This window comes from Chinchilla lanigera, unplaced genomic scaffold (genome assembly GCF_000276665.1).
Source record: "Chinchilla lanigera isolate Chin_1 unplaced genomic scaffold, ChiLan1.0 scaffold00066, whole genome shotgun sequence".
Lineage (NCBI taxonomy): Eukaryota > Metazoa > Chordata > Mammalia > Rodentia > Chinchillidae > Chinchilla > Chinchilla lanigera.
In genome coordinates, this window is record NW_004955467.1 from 1878315 (window position 1) to 1898200 (window position 19886).

General features: G+C 38.0%; 1 protein-coding gene across 5 annotated transcripts; it reads right to left on the reverse strand.

Moving 5' to 3' along the window:
• Positions 1–228: 228 nt before the first annotated feature.
• Znf287 (zinc finger protein 287) lies at positions 229–19421 on the reverse strand. Of its 5 annotated transcripts, none has more exons than XM_013522192.1 (6): positions 19161–19421; positions 16482–16579; positions 15724–15834; positions 14561–14687; positions 14032–14118; positions 229–4112 (listed from the first exon to the last, which is right to left on the reverse strand). In XM_013522192.1, the coding sequence occupies exons 4-6, from the start codon at positions 14679–14681 to the stop codon at positions 2545–2547; spliced, it is 1776 nt and encodes a 591-aa protein (XP_013377646.1). In that variant the 5' UTR covers positions 14682–14687; positions 15724–15834; positions 16482–16579; positions 19161–19421; the 3' UTR covers positions 229–2544. The 5 variants fall into 5 exon arrangements, with proteins under 5 accessions (XP_013377646.1, XP_005399376.1, XP_005399377.1 ...); XM_005399319.2 differs by lacking the exon at positions 15724–15834 and adding an exon at positions 17556–18155 and having other exon boundaries at positions 19161–19420; XM_005399320.1 differs by lacking the exons at positions 15724–15834; positions 19161–19421 and adding exons at positions 17556–18155; positions 18821–19144.
• Positions 19422–19886: the final 465 nt, after the last annotated feature.

Sequence of the window (19886 nt, forward strand, 5' to 3'; positions counted from 1 at the left end):
TGTCATGTCTATAAACTACTTTCCAACTGTTTAGTACAAATATGGCAAAATGTTAATTTTTAACATTAGTGGTGGGTATAGTTCATTTTATTATCTTAAAACTTTTATGCGTACAACTTTCCTGATAAGTCAGGGAAAATAAAGACTATTTGCTAAAAATTGTTGAGTTACTCATGTTCAGACAATTCTATAATTGGGGAGAAAAACACACACAAAAACCTAGTATTCTGCACTATTATTCTATTATTTTTTATAAGGGCATCAATTACCTCTGTGTATCAATGGAAGACTTTATAAATGCACTATTTACATAAAGCATACAAAGGCAGAAATTATGGAGAAGAAAGATGATACAGACTGTAACACTCCAAACATTCATTCCAAAGGAGAAAAGTATTGTGTAAGATGAAGCAACACCAGAAAAAATCATATCTTAAATACAACTGTTATTTTTTAACAACTAAGAGATGAAGCATAATTTGAGTATTTTGCAACCTGCACATTGTGAAGGATGATACAATGAAATCAAGATTAACTAATGTCAGGAAAAGGGAAAGCAACAATTTCTTCAAGAAAATACTCAACAATATAGCTTTGAAGATGCTCGCACCTTTGCCTAACATCACCTGTTTGCAGGATATTTATATAAACAGTAATGTCTAAGTCAAATTGTATGGTCAATACATGCTCAGATATTTAAGGTAGCAGAATTTATCAGTTTTCCCCATTTAGCTCAGGAACATTTCTTTGTGCAAAGATGTCCCATGATTTCAGATTTTCCATTTTTAAGTAGTTCCTATTACTTGGTAAATAATCAACAGTTGTTAAACACTTGTTTTAAATATGCACAAGTCATTTTTGTTTTTAACCAATTTTTACTCCATGCCAGTCAGTTTTATACTTACTCAACTCTAATTTACATATTCATTCATTAACTTAACCAAAATACGTTGATCATGTGCAATATGCAAGGCACTGGAGAAACAAAATGGAATCGTGGTCTATTTTGAGACTGGAAAACTATGAATGTCAAATACAACAGTATTTTTTTTAACCTATTTCTGCCAGTTTTCCATTAATGTCGTTTAGGACCCACAAAGTTGGTTAATGATTACTGTATCAATGATAGTTTCTGTACAATGTTTTTTTCAATGGACAATTTTCTTCTGACACATTGAGTAACCTCTGTTTTACTTTCGTATATGAAGGAGTACCAGGTTTCAAATTATTCCTTTAAAATCAGTCATTTCATTTTTCTTATAAATAGGCTAAATTTCATTTTTATTTCACCACTCTTACTTTCTTCAGTATACCAAGTCCCGTTGTATTTATCAGTTGTTTTGTCTCTTTCCTCACTTGTTTTTCACCTTGATTTTTCCCTGACCCACTCTCTATAGTGAACCCAAGTCCATTTTCCATTGCTTATTTTCTCACATTAGATAGCTGCCTTCATTACTTCCTAACTTGGGTTATGGGGTCATATCTGGCACCCATTTTATCAAGTTTTTTATGCTCATTCCATAGCAAAATACTTAATTAAGATCATGTCCTTAGTTTCTCATTACTATAAAAAAAAATTCTGTTGCTTAAATCAGCTGTAACTTTCAGCGCTGTAATAAGCCTGAAAGGGTTCAATCAGGAAATCTGGGACCTGAGAGCACAGTAGGCACTCAAGAAATGTATTTTAGTGGAAGAAATGGACTTCCCACAGTAAAAGGACCACAAGGGAACTTTAAATTATGAATTATGAATCCTCTGGTGGAAAAAAATAGGAACTGTATGCTTACTTTTTTCCTTCAGGATGACCATGGATGTCAAAACCTAGTGAAACTAAGGCTTACCTTTTTAAAGATTAATTTAAGCTTGAGGTGTTTAAATTTTTGCCTGCTTAAGTCTGTACACACGCCTTAGGGTTATTTACACTACTTTCTGTCTCAACATCATCTTTCATTAAGTTTCTCTTCATTTAATATTTCAGTATTTGAGAGAAAGCACGGTTAAACAGTGGTCACAGAAATCTTTAACATATTTTCAACTTTTTTCTCTCAAACCTACTGGTTTTATATGGCAGTAATGGCATAAGAGGGTGAAAGGGAAACCTTTACATATCTTAAGGCTTCAAAGTGGGGATGAAATAAAGGCCTGAAAATAGCTTTTTCTCTTCTATAATCCCAGGATTACTCTCTAGTGTGATATCTCTACTTGATGGACTTTCCCAAGTCACATTCTTAAGGCCTCTAAAAAAGTACTTGAAATACCTTGAGAGTTGAAGAGTTAGTTTTTTAAATATCTTTTCATAGGGTTTCTTTCTAGAATGAGTTAAACTGGTATGAAATAAAGATTTAAGAAGTCAGTGAGGTTTTCTTTTTACATTACACATTAAGTTTTAACGAGTATATCCACATTATGAGTTCTGATACTTCTGCTGATATCTTATATTGCACTTCTTCAGATTTCTTTTGAATAATGTTTTAACACACAGAGCATACAAAATAAAATTTAAGTGATCAAACTAAAAAACCTAAATGAAGTCTCCAATATCCATTAATTACGATGCTTGACACCTGTATGAACTCGCTGATGCTGGATAAGATTTGTACTCTGAGTGAAGGTTTTACCACATATTCGGCATGCATAGGGTTTCTCTCCTGTGTGAATTCTCTGGTGTTGAATAAGGCATGTTCTCTGGCTAAAATCTTTGTCACATTCATTACATTTATATGGTCTCTCTCCAGTATGAGTTCTCTGATGTTGATTAAGTGATGAGGAATAAATAAAAGCTTTCCCACATTCATTACATTTATAGGGTTTCTCTCCAGTATGAATCCTTTGATGTTGAGTGAGATTTGCACCCTGTCTATATGCTTTCCCACATACATTGCATTTAAAGGGTTTTTCTCCATTGTGAATCCTCTGGTGTTGAGTTAGGTGCACACTCTGGCTGAATGCTTTCCCACAAACATTACATTTATATGGTTTTTCTCCAGTGTGTGTTCTATGATGCTGAGTAAGGTTTGCACTCTGACTGAAGGCTTTCCCACATATATTACATATGTAGGATTTCTCTCCAGTGTGAGTAGTCTGATGTTGAATAAGAGTTGAGGAATGAGCAAAGGCCTTTCCACACTCATTACATTTATAACATTTTTCTCCAGAATGAATTCTCTGATGTCGAATAAGATAAGTGCTCTGACTAAACACTTTCCAACACTCATTGCATTTATATGGTTTCTTTCCAGTATGTATCTTTTGATGCTGAAGAAGATGTGTACTCTGACTAAAAGTTTTCCCACATTCATTGCATATATAAGGTTTTTCTCCAGTATGAACTCTCTGATGATTAATCAGTGATGAACTATGGCTGAAGGTCTTACCACATTCCAAGCATTTATATGGTTTTTCTCCAGTATGCGTCCTTTGATGTATAGTAAGGTGTGCACGCTGACTAAAGTCTTTCCCGCAATCATTACATTTATAGGGTTTCTCTCCAGTATGAATTCTCTGATGTATAGTAAGGTGTGCACGCTGGCTGAAGGCTTTACCACATTGGTGGCATTCATATGGTTTTTCTCCGGTATGCATTCTCTGATGTGCAATGAGGGATGAAATATGCCTAAACTCTTTCCCACATTCTTCACATTCATAAGATTTCTCTTTGGCATGGCTACTTTGGTGTTTCAGGAGGGATGGGTATTTTCTAAATTTTTTCCCACACACATTACATTTATAAGGCTTATCTCCAGGAAGTATTTTCCTATATACAGTACCGTATGAGAAATTATTGAAGACTGGCTTGTCTTCACTATATGTAAAAGTTTTATTATCTGATTGGGTATCAAACTGTCGAGTTAGGTTTAAATGCTTATCAAAATCATTTCCATATATGTCATATTTACTAAGATATTCTTCTGCAAGATCATCTTGTGGAAAGACTGACTTCAAACTGAAATCTCTTTCATTCGTGGAAATTTTCCTGAAGGTATCTGTTGCTTGCCTCTCTAATCCATCATCATAGCCATATAGCTCTTCCAACTTGATAGTTTGTGTTCCATCTTGTTTGAGTTTAGGAATATTCTCTATTGGAATACATGCTTGGGCTTCAGTTTTACATTCTGAAATAAAAAAAGAATATAAAAGTCTTCCTTTGGAGAAAGGAGACAAAATAGTAAATATGAATGAAATGTTTAACAACTATAGCTCTGACAACTTCACTAGTTAACATGGTCCTTAAAGCTAAGGAAAAGAGAATAAGAGGGCAGAAAAACAGAAGACTAAAAAATTGAAAACGGAGAGTCACTCTTCAGCATGGGTATAGAGTAAAGAAAATAGTCGAGGTCAGGTTACAGTACTGAGAAGTAAAAACAGCAGATAAGACTATGTGGGATAATTTTGGATTATTTCAGAGTCATTAATATATAGTGGTCTTCATAAAATAGATACACTGACTCTTATCACTCTTTCTAATCTACCCTTCACAATTCTGCATAAAATTCCTAAAGCAATCTCATGGAGGGCATTCTATGCTAAAGTATCTACAATAAATCTGTGATAGCATAAAGCAGTGGTTCTCAAAGGAAGTTCCCAGACTAGCAATATAAGCATCGCCATCACCTGAAAATATTTAAAAATTTTGGGGTCCAATCTAGCTACCCTGAGTTAGAAATTTTAGCAGTGGGGCTGAGCAATTTACTTTATCAAGAGGCTTTACTGCATACTACAGTTTGACATCTGGTGGTTTAAAGGATAAAAGTTAAAAAAAAAGAGGGCTAGAGGTGTAGTTCAGCAAGACAGCACTTGCCTAGCATGTGCCAGGCCCTGTGGGTGATTCCCTAGCTCTGCAAAAGCAGAGTGAGAAAAAAGTTTCAGGTATCTTTCCTTGGCATTCAGTCTCAAAAGAGTCAGGCTTTTCTACTTAACTGTGTCTTCTACATTATATATTTAGCTTAACTTAAAGTGTGAAGTTATCCACTACTTCCATAGAGTTTATAGCTGCCATGCTAATCCCAAACTCGAGGCTTCCTCTTCTGATACCTTTCCCACCTGTTAAAAGAGATATTTATAGCCTACTCATGTTTGCCTCTGTAATGCTCTCTTACCTGCTGCACAGGATGGGTTGAATCATATATGAAATTATCTTTTTTATAGGCCAAAATAGCTGAATATCTGCAATTTCAGGATGGTTCAACCTAACACAATGTTGTGCCTAGGACAGAACTTGGCATCACATGATTATTTCACAATTTGCTGTGTTTTATATTGCAACTTAAATATAAACTCTAGAAATAGTTTATATTTCTCTTACATTTCCTTCAATAATTGGCTGAAAACTCTGGATATGGTAGCCACTAAACTGAACTGATAAAATAAAAAAATAATAATTTGTAAAAAAGTGAACTCAAATGAAAGTATGTGTGTGTGTGCATATTTGTGTATGTGTACACACACACACACACACACACACACAAATACAAAAACAAAAAAAAACACCCCTTGCTATAAGGTGGTAAGGTTGATGGCTATTATATGTTACAACACCTCTATAATCAAGTGGGAAGCATATAACTTGTAAATATTAAGAATTATATAATATATGTAGAGCAAAAGAAACCACTAACAGAGTGGAGACAACCCACAGAATGGGAAGAAAGTTTTGCCAGTTACTCCTCAAAACTAACATCTAGAAATATCAGAAAATTTGGACCCCTCAAATTTAAAGACCCAATCCAAAAATGGGCATCTGAAATGAATAGACATCTCTCAAATGAAGAACTACAAACAGCAAATAAATATATGAGAAAAAGACTGGCAGTAGTGGCACACACATGTAATCCCAGCACTCAGGAGGCTGAGACAAGAGGACTGCCATGATTTCAAAGTCAAACTGGGCTAACTAGTGAGTTCAGGACCAGTCTAAACTACATAATGAGATCCTGTCCCAAAAATAAATAAATAAATAAATTTCAACATCACTGGTCATTCAAGAAAGGCAAATTAAAACAATACTGAGATTCTATCTCACTTCAGAAAGAGTGGCTATCATCAGTAACAAATGATGGTGAGGCTGTGGGGAAAAAGGAACCCTTCTCCACTGATGGTGGGAGTGTAGACTGGCACAATATGGAAATCAGTATGGTGATTCCTCAAAAAACTAAAATTAGAGGTTCCATTTGACCCAGCTAGTCCCACTCTTCTTGGTGTCTTCCTGAAAGTTAAAAGCATCAAACCACAGCAATATATGCACACCCATATTTATAGTAGCACAATTTGGTATAGCTAAGTCTTGGAAACAGCCTTGATGCTCATCAATGTATGAATGGATAAAGAAAATGTGGTTTTTATATACAATGGAGTACTACTCTGCTATAAAGAATAATAAAGGAGACATTTTAGGTAAATGGATCCACCGTGAGATCATACTTTTAATTGAAATAAATTGAACACTTATGTTTAAATATCACACTGTTTCTCTTGTGTGAGAAGCTGAAAGTATAAATAAAGACCAAAATGGATATGACGTATATTGGGAAGTAGGAAGAAAATGTTCAAATGGGAATGTGAACAAGGGAAGGTGGAGGGGGGAGGGAAAGAAGGGAAAAGAAAAAAAAGAATAGAAAGAAAAAAACGGAAGCAAAGTTTTTGTAAATAAGGAGGGGAAGAAGGATTGAAGGGAGGGGAGGGAAATGGGGAAAAAAGAGGAATGAAGAGATATTATGTACAGGTATAAATTTATTTATATGTATAATTACATAACATATAATATTTATATAAAGTGTGCCAATAAAATTAATTAAAAAGAATTGTATAATGTCATAAAATCAAATATATAATTATAACATAGCCCAAATGGTACTGGATACATTTACTAGACTCATATGTTCAGAGATGGGGCTTTTGGAAGGATCACGGGAGTGCTGTATTCAACAGTGGATTTATCCACCACTGAGTTCAGTGTCCTGAGGTGTTACTGGGAGGTGGGACCTCACTGGAAGAGGTAGATTATTGGGGGCACAACCAGGCAGGGCTTATTTCTCACCCCAGCTCCTTCCTTCTCTCTCTGCTTCCTTACAACCATGACATGAGCAGCTTCCCTCTGTTCAGACCCTTCCACCATGTCACTTCTGCACTGGATGCATTCAACCACGGACTCAAACTTCTAAAACTATGAGCTAAAATAAACCTCTCCTCCTTTATGTTGTAAGTGCCTCATATTTTGTCCCAGCAATTAAGAAAGTTACTAAGACAAGACAGTTCAGAAACTTTCCAAAATGCAGCTCAAAGTATAATAGCTTTATCAATATATCCATCTAATAGGATATTATATAGTCATTGCAAGTGATAGCTACATATATCAGTGAGGGACTGGTTAGAGTAGGGGATAATGGGAGATTGGTAATTGGTAAAAATAATTAGGTAGGTCTAGACAAATTGATTTGGAAAAGTGTGTAGGACATGTTATTAGGTGAAATAATGCAAATATATAACAGAAAATCCAACCTGTGTAATGGAATGCTATATTACACACACACATACACACACACACACACACACACACACACAGGGAGAATGTCTTGGCAATAACTCAGGGTAGGGTGACATACGTGTTTTCTTGTACTGCTTGAATTTGAAAACTACTTTATTCAAATACAAAACTCAGCCAACATCAGAAAATGTTTAGAAATGATGTTACATGAAAAAAGCAGCATGATAACCAGCATGAAGACACGTTAGATGAAGTGGAAAAATAAGACTGTAGGTTTTCTTTTCAAATTTTGAGTAAATCACCTACATTACTTTTTTTGCTATTCAGTACTAAAAGTGCAGTTATTTTACTTTTATTGAACAAAATTTAAAAGCTCACTTTCTCAAACCAGGATTTATTACCCCAACCCAAAAGAATAAAATGAGAATGTGACTGGATTGAACAAGTAGGTGCACATATACACAGAAAAAGGATGAGTTGTAACAGAAGCTCAGTGTAATTTCTGTGTAATTAGAATCAGTCTGTGGCAGACTACATGTACACAAAACAGTTATGTTTTTTTTGGTTTTGTTTTGTTTTACAGTACTGGGGATGAAACCCAGAGCCTTGAGCATGCTAGAAAACTATGCTATCACTGACCTTAATACCTAATCCTATGGTTAAAATTAATAAGCTTAAAGCAACAAGTCTTAATGGTGACTATGACTAAATTGCTAAGATAGCAAACATACATTTAAAAAGATAAGTTTATTAGAAGTTCAGAAATTACAATAACTAATTGCAAGGAAGACATAAATATATGTATATAATCAGAATGCTTGACTAATAGTGTTAAGTATCTGCTGGTTCAGAGGTCAGTGAAGTATTTGAATCCTAAAGAACCATAAAAGTTCTGAGTAATGGTTATTGAAGACAAAAACTACTATCGTATTTATGAATTACCAAAGTTACCAGTTTTTGAACTGCAATTGGTTAGATATTCTAACTAAAGGCTCAACTTACATATTTCTGAACTGGCAGGAAAGTAAAATCCTTAGAGGACAAAAACCTAAGTAAAGGTAGGAAGGCGGGAAGACAGCTAGAGCTGAAGCTGGCTCCCTTGAGATGGTTCCTCAATCTGGGTGCAGGGAATCAGGGGCCACAAGATAAAGCTCGGGGCCCACCCAGAGAGGAAATTAATAGGAGTCTCTTCCCCGGAGGATTACAACAGCATTTAAGGGCATCCCACAAAATTAAAATCCCCAAACCTTACCTCTCTAGGGTATACAAAATAACTTGCTTTTCTGTCTTTGTGCTCTCTAGAGAGAGCAAAATCTCCCACAATACACTAACTGGCCATCTTCATGGACTTACAGCTCTAGCTTTTGTTCTCTGAATGGTCTAAAAAACTCATGCTGTGAGGTGATGTTCAAATGGTCTTGGACTGATTGCATCTCCCAGAAGTCTACCCCAACTGTAGTCTAAGATTATTTTCATTACACTATGTATATTTTCTCCGTGTTTAGAAGGTGCTATATTGTTCTTTAAAGAAGTCAGCATGTCAAAGATGTGTCATTCTGCCAAAAAGGACCATAAATTATGGAAAAGAACTAGCTCCTCAAGTAGTATGACCCTTAAAATACCTAACGACCACAGAATACTTTTTTTGCCCTTATAATGGAGATTAAACACCTAGAGCCTTACAAATGGTAGGCAACTTATTCTACCATCGAGTGATAGCCACAGTCTTATGTTGAGATAGGATTAAGCTAAATTTCCCAGGCTGGCTTCAAACTTGGAATCCACATGCCTCACAGTAGCTGAGATTAGAGGTATGTGCCACTGCACCCAGCTCCAAGTTAATTTTTTAAAAAGAGTGAAGCAATTTACACAAAGGTAAAATAGATATTGTCATTATTTAATTTACTGTTAATTTTGTGTTCGTGTATCAACACTGATAAGTTTGCAAGGAATCAGTGCCTTAAATAAAAAAAGGTGTAGGAAAGCAAGATGTATGTGCATACAGAGTTCTTCTTTTCTATACGAAAGGAGATATAAGAATATATTAATGATTCATTGCTGCAAAACAAAACAGAAAGGATAATACAAAAACAAATGAATATGGTTACTGTTATGGTTTGTGCTTGGATGTCCCCCCAAAGCTTGATGCAGTCATGCAGCAGGTTTCTAGAGTTTATGATTGATTCATAGTCCAATGTTGGAATTATGGGTGTGAGTGCTACACCTACTCTGGGGCAGATAGTTTGCATACAATGTATGAGAGTGAAAGAGGCTGCTTGCCACAGCAGCCCCCTTTTTCCTCTTGTTGCTTTTGCTGTTTTCTGCCGCCATCAACTGTTGCTCTCTGCCATATGCCACTCTGCCTTGGAGCCAGCCAAGTATGGACAGAAACTTCTATAAACTGTAAGCTAAATAAACTTTTCCTTCCTTAATTTTGGGTGTCAGGTATTTTGTCTCAGCAATGACAGAAAAGTAACTAAGACAGTTACCTTATACAGTTGATGGGAGTTAGGTAGAAGGAATGGGAGTGTATATCTTTTTATATAGTTTTGATCTCTAATCATGTTAATATTTTAACATATTAAAAATGTAAAACACAAAAGAATAATCCCCTCACCCCAAGAAAACAATATCCTTAGTAGGATATATTTTAAGGATAAAAAGGACTTCAAAGAAATCTTGAAAATTTTTAGAAAGTTTGTTATTGGTAGTGGTATTGATGTAATTCTGAAACTATTTCCGTAACATGATAGAGCAAATAAGTAAATACATTGATGTTGGTAGGAACTAGGTTATTTATTATGTAAGAAAGGTGACTGTAATGGTTGATATATTGTGTCAACTTGAGAAGTTTAGAAGCTCAATTAACTGACTAATCAGTTTAACATCCTAGGGTGTAGAGGACATGCCCTAGTGCAGCTGTTTATGTCTTAGGATGTTATAATGGTTGATTCATTGTGTCAGCTTGAGAAGTTTAGAAACTTAACTAAGAGACTCAGCAGGGGGCCAGGGTCCTCACTTTGTAAACATCCTCAGCCCGTGCAAGAGGAGGGCATGGAGATGGTGTGAGTGCTACACCCACCCTAGGGTTGGTAGCCTGCTTACACTGTAAGGGAGGAAAAGAGGCCTGCTCTCCCCTTTTTGTTCTTGTTGCTTTTACTGCCTTCTGCCACCAGGAACTGTTGTCTCTCTGCCATGCCACCCTGCCTTGGAGCCAGTCGATTATAAACTGAAACCTCCAAAAACTGTCAGCTAAATAAATCTTTCCTTCCTTAATTTTGAACATCAGGTATTTTGTCTCAGCAATGAGAGAAAAGTAACTAACATAGTGATACATAATGGAATATGGGAATATATAAAATGGAATACCCTTGTGGTTTTGAATTTGAATTACAGTTATCAGTATTAGCTCAACCCATTCACCTAGCAATTTAAAAAATTTTTTTTGGCGGTGGGGGGTATAGGGGCTGCTGTGATGCCCAGCTGGCTTCGAATTTATGATCCTCTTGCCTCAGCGTCCTGAGAAGCTGGGAATATAGGTGTGTGCCAATTCATGGACCTTTAAAGAAAACACACACACACACACACACACACACACACACACACACACACACCCCACACACACAGTCTTTTTAATTTCCCAGCTGTATTTATTGAACAGCTCTGGAAGCAATGATAGTCAGCAGGGTCACTGCTTCGATCTTGGTTTCTAATATTCTCCATTAAAATGAACCAGGTTTCCTTGAAGAAATTTTAGGTTTAAGGTAAGCACAGGTAAGCCCAAAGAACAATTTGTTATGACAGAAATCAAGAAGATGCTCAAAAATAAATGGGTTCTGTCAAAACGATGTTTGGCTTGGTTTGAAAGGCTCCCATTCTCCAAATTTGGGATACATATCAAAACAAAAAATAAACAGCTTTCTCCTACTAGGATTAATGGACTAATAACGTCTTTAAGTTTAAAAAATTTCATTATTTTATAGTAGTTCACACAGATAAAAAAGGGATAGGAAGCATACCTATTCTTTACAGATGCAGTTAATCATTAAGTAAGAAGTTAGTAAAGAATAGAACAGTCATATGGCCTCACAGATTACTTACTAAAAATGCACATTTAAAATGGAAAGATCGTGTAGACTCCGCCTTAATAAACTGAGCTAACCAATTATAAGACAAATTGACATTATGTGCATTCTGTGTAAATGTATGGAAAAGTAACACCATCTTTGAAATATCCTTGGAAAAATGTTTAATCTGAATCTGATCATGAGGAAAGAAATAGGCAAATCCAGATTGTGGGTCATTCTAAACAGATAAACAAAAAACAAACCAAAAAACTGGTCCGGATCTTTAAAACAGTATCATGAAAGATTTAAAAAAAGAGGAAAAAAGGCTGGAGGACAGTTCTATATTAAAAAGACTGACATTACATAAATAAGTGCAACGTGTGGTTCCTGACAAGGTCTCCTTGACTGAGGAGAAAAATAACTAAAAAGTATTTTTTAGATAGCTGAGATACATGTTAAATGACACTTTTGTATGAATGTTAAGTATGTGGAGTAAGAATGGTGTGCTTATGTAGAAGAATGTTCAAGTTCTTAGGAGATATTTAGGAGAGATACGTTATTACTAACTTTTGAATGGTTCAGAGTAAAAACAAAGTGTCCTTGTGTAGCAATAAAGCAAAATAGCTAAAAGATGATTATTAGGATTCTGGATGAAAAGTATGGTATATAGTTGCTCATGTACTGTGTTCTCCACTTTTCTGTGGGTTTGAAGTCTTTCAAAATAAAGTTGTTGAGGAGGAGAGAAGAAAGAAATGGGACCAATCAGAATATCTATCAATAAAGTCAGTTCAATAAACTCAGACAATAAAATATGTTGCAGATATTAAAAAAATAAATGATCAAGCTCTTTACAAACTCATTTGGAACATTTCAAAGATATATATGTGTTTTCAGTAAAATAAGCAAAACATTATGCATAGTAGGCATATTTACGCTGAAAAATGGAGAAAAAATTTAAATATTTTTATGTGCAAAAAACCACAAAAAACAGAGCCAGTCTGGGTGATGCATGCCTGTAATCCTAGGATGTGGGAGGCTGAGGCATGGGGATCACCATGAGTTTGAGGCCAGCCTAGGTTATATAGTGAGTTTAAGGGCAGCATAAGTTAGATGTAGAGACCCTGTCTCAAAAAACCAAAAAAAAAAAAAAAAAGAAAGAAACCTAAAACAAAATAAAAAACCCAAAAAAGAAAACCCAAATAGAACACTAAAACAATGTTTACCTCCTGGACTCTACTTGTTTATTTTGTGTATTGAAAAGGAAGTTTTGTCCCTTCATTTCTTTTTTTTTTGTTTTTTTTTTTTTTGTTTTTTTCCGACACCAGGAATTGAACTCACGACCTTGCGCTTGCCAGGCAGGCGCTGTGCCGCTGAGCTAAATCCCCAGCCCCATTTATTTCTTCTTTGTAAGAACTCTTTTTTGTCTGTGTACTCTGAGTAACATTTTGGCAATTCTTTGAAGATCAGGACATACAGTACATTAACCATTGCTATCCTCTAATTATTTTGTTGTGAAATTTTTGTTTTTTTCATAGACGCATAGTATTTTTTGTATTTTCTTTATTAGTATCTACCTGTGTTACATTAAAATAAAAAAGTAAAAGATAACTATCAGGAAAAGTAGGGAATGATTAGAAATTATTTTAAAATCCAGGTTTTATCTTGTAGATAAATAGTTATTCCAGGTTTCTTATATAATTTCTATTTATCTGGCAAGAGACCTCTACAGGAAAACAGTGGTTCACAGACATGATCTAACAACCATGGTTGCTGCTGGGGAGATATTGGAACTGGGTAACTAATATGGGGCAGCAGACTTTTGTCTGTATATATCTGACCTTATATACTTTAAACTCTTGAGTCAGGTCCATATATTATCTTCTGAAATAATTAGAAAATAAAAGAGAAGGCAATGAGGACAGTGGAGGCAGGGGTTTGTCAGTAAACAGTAAAGGAAACTAAAAAAGAAGGCAGTTTGAAATATAACTTTTAAGGTACATTCTTGCATGGTTACACAGAGAGGGAGGAAAATGGTACAGTAAGATCTCCAAAAAGCTCTATGAGATGCTACCTAGGCATCATGCAGAGGACAAAGTAAGGGGAGACAGGGAAAAGGTGTAAAAATGATGTTTGGGGCTGTGTGTAGTGGTGCACACTTGTAATCCCAGCATTTAGGAGGCTGAGGCAGGAGGACTGCTGCAAATTCAAGGCCAGCCTGTGCTACAAAGGAAGTTCAAGGCCAGCCTAAACTGCATAGCAAGACCTGTCCCAAAAAAAAAAAAAAAAAAAAAAAAAAAAAAGAGAGAGAGAAATGATGTTTGGTAGTTCTCTTCCTGAAGATGACCTTTGTAGGGAAGCTATGGCAAACAGCTCAGAGTTCTTCATGGGCTATACAATCTTTGCAAACAGTGACTTGGCTGTATTTGAAAAATAAAGCTCAGCAGACTTAGGATATAACTCCTAAGGGTAAAGATGTTCTCTCACCTGGACTAGGGCCTTCTAAAATTTCTTTTATCACCATCCATGGTTCTTCCAATGTGGGAATCACAGTTGGTCTGTACACAGTCAATCCTGTCCAGGAGGAAAATAGTGCATTTTATCCTGGAGATAAACAGCTGTGCAAATTTTATTACCCAAATTAATGGACTTCTTAGGCCTTTATAGAAAAGTAATAGTTCATGGACATGATCTACTAAGAGAATTGGGTCTCATTCTTTCAGAGCTAGGATAATAATTTCCTGCTACCAAGAAGGTATGTGTCAGAAATCCCAGGGGGCAGAATTCTTCCCACACAGCACCGGAGAAAAGGCAAGGCAAGCTGTAACACTGTAAAGCTATACATCATGATTTTCAATGATCTTTCACTTAGAACATTTTTGTGCTTTAAAGAGGAGAACACTCATCTGTATACCTTATTTTTAGGCAAATAGTTCACAGCTTAAACTATTATTAACAACTAGGGGTACAAAAAATATTCTAGCATTCTGGGAAGAGGAGTATTGATGATACCTACCTAGAGAAACCATGTTCCAATAGTTTTGTAATGTCACAGTCTTGTACAGTTCCTTCTGTACAGGACGCATTAGCTCCCAGTCCTCTTGAGTAATGTCCACAGCCACATCTTTGAATGTCATTGATTCCTAAAATATCAAGTATAACCTAACTATGGGAAGGAGGACATGGTAACAAGAGGCATGCATGAAGTGATGATGGGGGTCACAGAACCTTAAGCTTTGGGAACCCAGAAATATGCATGACTCCACAGTATCTCTCAATGGTCTTAAAGGAAAGTTTAAAAATAGAATTTGTTCTCAGCTGGTACTAGAACATACACTAGTAGCTCTATCTTAAAGGAGAAATGGGCTGGTGATGTAGCTAGGCGGTAGAGTGCTTGCCTCACATGCTCAAAGCCCTAAAGTTGATTGCCAACCTCATAAAAAGAAAGAAAAAAAAGAGCAAGGAAGTAAGGTCTTGAAAATTTAGAAGTAGATGATAGAGATCTACTTTAGTAGATGATAGGTTTTGTCTTTCAAGATTTTCCGTAAGAATTTAATGTTTTCATTTAAAAAATTTTACATGCTTTATAATGAAATGCAGAATAGTTCTTTCAGTCTTTTTTTTTCTCTAGTGCTAGAGATCGCATCCAGGACCTCATGTGCTCTACCACTGAACTACGTTCCCAGACCTCTTTCACTCTTCTTAAAAGTAACACTGGAACCAACAAACACTGTTAACTGCTGCACTTTTAGATGTACTTTACAATTTGGTAAGCTTGGTGGTCCTTTTGTCTTTATTAAAAACAAATTCTTGATTCCTTTTTTTGGAGGGGCAGTAGTGGGTACTGAACTCAGGGCCTTTGCATTGAGCTACATCCCTGGCTCAATTTTTATTTTAAGAAAAGTTCTAAGTTGCTCAGACTAGACTTGGTCTTGTGATCCTTTTGCCTCAGCTTTCTGAGTAGCTAGGATTATAATGCCATCACACACAGCTCTTGATTTTTTGGGGGAATACTGGGAATTGAACTCAGGGCCTTGTGCTTGCCAGGCAGGCACTGTGCCACTGAGCTATATCCCTGGCCATTGATTATTCTTATGTGTTCATTTTTTCATATAATCTTCAGTCTCTTAAAAAAAAAATCCTCTTGGAGCTATTGTGGCTTTCTTCTTGATACCCCACCTTGCTTTCTCCAGAGTGTCCTTTTATCTTGCTTTTTTCCCTTTTAGTTGGCCCAAGCTTGCTCTGCAGAACCAGTTTTTCTCTCACTCTTCATTTTTACTTTTCCCCCTGCTTTTTGAAAAAAAAAAACCCTTTGGAATATTAAAATCACACTTTAAATTTTAGAGAGAAGTAGACGGGCATGGTGGTGCACATTTGAGCAACTTAGTAAGACTGTTTCAAAATAAAATAATAAAAGGGTAGGGATATAGCTCAGAAGTAAAGAACCTGCCTAGCACACATGAGGCCTGGGATCAATCCTTAGTGAAAACAAAACCAAAAGACTCATGAGCAAAAAGTATACCACATAAGGCATGACCATTAATTACTTGTTCATAAGGAAAAATAATACTAGTAACTATTATTTACTGCTCACTTACTGTAACTAAAGATAATAACAAGTCTCAATATTTAATCCTCACATTCTAAGAGGTTAAGAGTAGTTAAGTATCTTGTCCCAAGCCAGATTCCATGATGAGTCAGGAACCAAAACCATCTGTCTATGAATGTAAATATCTTACCTCTATTACTTAAAGGTATATCAAAGGAAGACAATGGAAGCATATTTCCCTAGTAGGCCAAGGTAACTAATGAGAGAAACTGAGGCTTAGGTCCTAGATAGGGCTTTTGAGGGCATAGTAGTTATAGGAGCAAGGCAGAAAATATCCTTATATACTCAGAAGGCACTTTAAAAATAACAAAAAGAAATTCAAACTTACTTCAGTCACCAAGTCATTGAGCCAGTCTGCCTGGAAAGCATGTTTTCCTCTGGTGTCTTCCTCTGGAGTTTCTTGGGAAAGGGCAGAGTTCTGAGGAGCTAGGGAAAAGAAAAAAAGACTGTGATAATTAGTCCTATTTGTATAGCTTAGGAAACCCTTCACCAAATACACTCCTTTACTGTTTACATTCCTAAGTGAGAAGTCAAAAGAAAGCCAGCACTCATACTTCAGAGTCAGAGAGAAAGGCCAATGGCTTGTCCTAAGACATCAATGTAGACTGTAAAAATAAATGTACTCTGGGACTTTTAAGTATAAGTAGAAAACACACAATTTTCTACTAAATCCTTATTTGAGATCAGTTTTGTCAGTTGTCTCTCTTGTCAATAAGGGAATGTTCTTTGGACACTATCTTTTGGAAGTATGTTATTTGTATTGGTCAACTCTCCCATTGCTGGGACGAAAAGAACTGATACCTACAATTCGGAGGAGAGGCTTAATTTGGCTCATGGTTTCAGAAGATTCAGTCCATAGTTGGTTGGTTCCAAAGTAACAACATGATGAAGGGCATGGTTGACCCAGTCTCACCTCACAGTGGCGGGAAAGCAAAGAAGGGGAAGAGTGCCAGAGAGGAAGGGGCCAGGGACCAGATATAGTACCCAAGGTCACACCTCTGTAACCCACTGAGAGATACCCAGATGTGCACTTTACTTCCCCCCGGGTAGCTACGAAACCATGCTGACAATCTAGTTTAGGTGTCACATTATAAAATCGAATTCTCAAAGCAAATGATTAGAATGGTGCAAACCTCTACAAGTAAATTTCCTGAGGGTCCACACAAATTAATTTGGTTGTGTCTAACCATTACTTCATGACATTTTCCTCTGGGTTTCATTTGTTTGGTCCTAAGCAATCTAGAAGGGGTACACTGTGCAGAATGAAGCTCATGCTAAGGCCTTGGTCTCACTCACTTATTGAGCTTTGTTCTAATTTCTTTGAAGGGATTGCTCTCAGAAGTGCTAGTTGTCTCTTTTAACCACCCAGGGATTCCTCCCTTATCTGGTTTACAATTCTCACCTTCCTCTTCTAGAATCCGAGTCAAATCTTCCACCAGAGTCACCACTTCCTCTGTGGTCTCTGGATACTGGGACTTTACCCATGTCCTAACCTCCCCTGGAAGGATGGTTAGGAATTGCTCTAGCACCAGCAGCTCCAGGATTTGTTCCTTTGAGTGAATCTCAGGCCTCAGCCACTTAAGGCAGAGCTCTCGGAGTTTACTCAGTGCCTTTCGAGGACCAGCCATGTCTGGGTATGGAAAATTCCTAAAATTCTGTCGACAGGTCTCAGTATCACGTAAGAGTCTTGAAGTAAGAGTTTGCTTTTCGAAATTGTGGGGTCCATTTTGGGCCTTGTCTGGCTTCCACATTAGAAGAATTTGGGAGCGTGAAGAATTGTTCATCCTCTTTCTTGAGGCTAACATGGCTACAGACAGGATAGTCAATCTGGCAATATCTTTTATTTCTCCAGTAATGAGCCAACTGCTTGAAGTGTCATTCTACAGCCACAAAAACATTATATCAAAGGCTGTTGCAGCTGGAGGCGGAACAGGATGAAGGTAAGTTAGCAGCCTTAGTTACAAATTTTGAGCTCAGAACTTGCAGGGATGAATAAAAGACCCTGAAACACAAGAATGGACCACAAGGTCAAGAAATCTTGGTGTTCTCTACTATACATGTATACACAGAGACAGACTCCCCAGTGTGCACAAACACACATAGGTTTCATCTTGGCCTTCCACCCCTGTATCCTTGGGACTTGTGAGAGAACTGCAGTCTTCTTGGGGGTAGTGTGTGGGTGGGTGGGGAGGGCAGGTGGAGCTACCATAAAAAGGTGGTGGTAGGATAAAGAACCTCTAGTAAAACAAGTAACTTCTAACTTGCTGAAACGTTCAATAGTTTTACAACAAAAAAAAATGTTTCAGTATTTAAGTCACTGATGTCACAGAAGCTGTAACGTCTGAAATGGCTCTCAGCAAGAGTACACTTACTATGAGTGGGTACTGGGAGAAGAATTTCTTTTTAATAAAGTGCCCAAGATTCCCGAAAGCAACGTGTGGGGGAAAATGGGCGAGTCATCCATACGCTTTGTATGTTATTGAGGGCCTATTACAGTTTTTCACTATTATCAGGCTAGGAAGACTAGAAAGCTGTCGAAGAGGTGTGCCTGGAAGCTATTTCAGTGCTTCTACAAGAGACAGCTGCTTTATAGATATATCTGAAACCAGGATTCCGGAAGTAAACCTCAGAAGTAGTCGGACCTGGAGGAGTACGGCCCACACCCACCTGTCCCCAGTGCCAGCTCTCCGCCCCCAGCCCCGTTCCACCAACAGTAGTGCCACCAGACCAAGTGTTTACAAGGCCCCGAGGAGAGCACCGGGCCTCCTGGCCCGGCCCGGGGTTGCCTGCCTTTCCAGGTTGTTCCCTCTTCCTCCTCTTTAGCTGGAGGGGCCGAGCGCAGCGGGGGTGTTGGGGACCCCGCGACGCGCAACGCTGGGTCTGGGCCCGCACACCCGCCTGCACTCCGTCTCTGCTCCCCCTGCAGAAAGCAAGCGCGGGCCCCCGCGTGTGCAGCGCCTGGGCTCCGGGCCCGACCGCGCGGACACTCGCGCAGGGACGTCATTACCTGTCTCTGGGACCGGGCCGCCGCGCAGTCTGAACGGCTCAAGAGGCCACGGGCAACAATGGCGGCGGCGTCACGGGCGCCTGCGTGGCGGACTCAGCCCTGCGCTGCGGAGGGGCCTCTGGCGCCGCCACTTCCCTTCCCCGAAAGCACAACGAGACTCGGACAAGAGCCGCAAGTCCCAGTCTGGTCCCGAGAAGCCCGGCTCGGAACCAAGAACCTCGGCTTTGCTGCGACCTCGCCTCACCCCCACTGCGCATGTGCACCAGGAGAACGCTGCGTGCCTGCAGAGCCAATCAGAACCCGAGCTCGGGTCTACCCCTCCACAGCCCCTGGCCCTGGACCTGTGTCCATGGCAACCGCCTCCACCCATCACAGTGCCTTGCTTGGTAACCTGAAGGCTTTGAAAGGAAATTTAAAGTTTCCTAGGGCAAAGACAGGCCTGATAGACGACTAGGAGGTCCGGGAGGAACCAGGTACTATAGGAGCGCTTTGAGGTTGAGGGTCCGTGTCAGTTACCCACAGAAAATTGCATGCTAGCGTTTCCAGGGAAGGTTGGGCATGGAAGACATGAGTTTAAAGGGAGAAAAACCTAATGTTATTTTGGGATATACGATGCATAAACACTTAAAGCTTCTGAATTCCTTCTCAAGAATTTGAGACTCAGACTGGGAACACACACGCACACACCAACATGTTATTTATGAGTTACAAAACAACAAAATAATT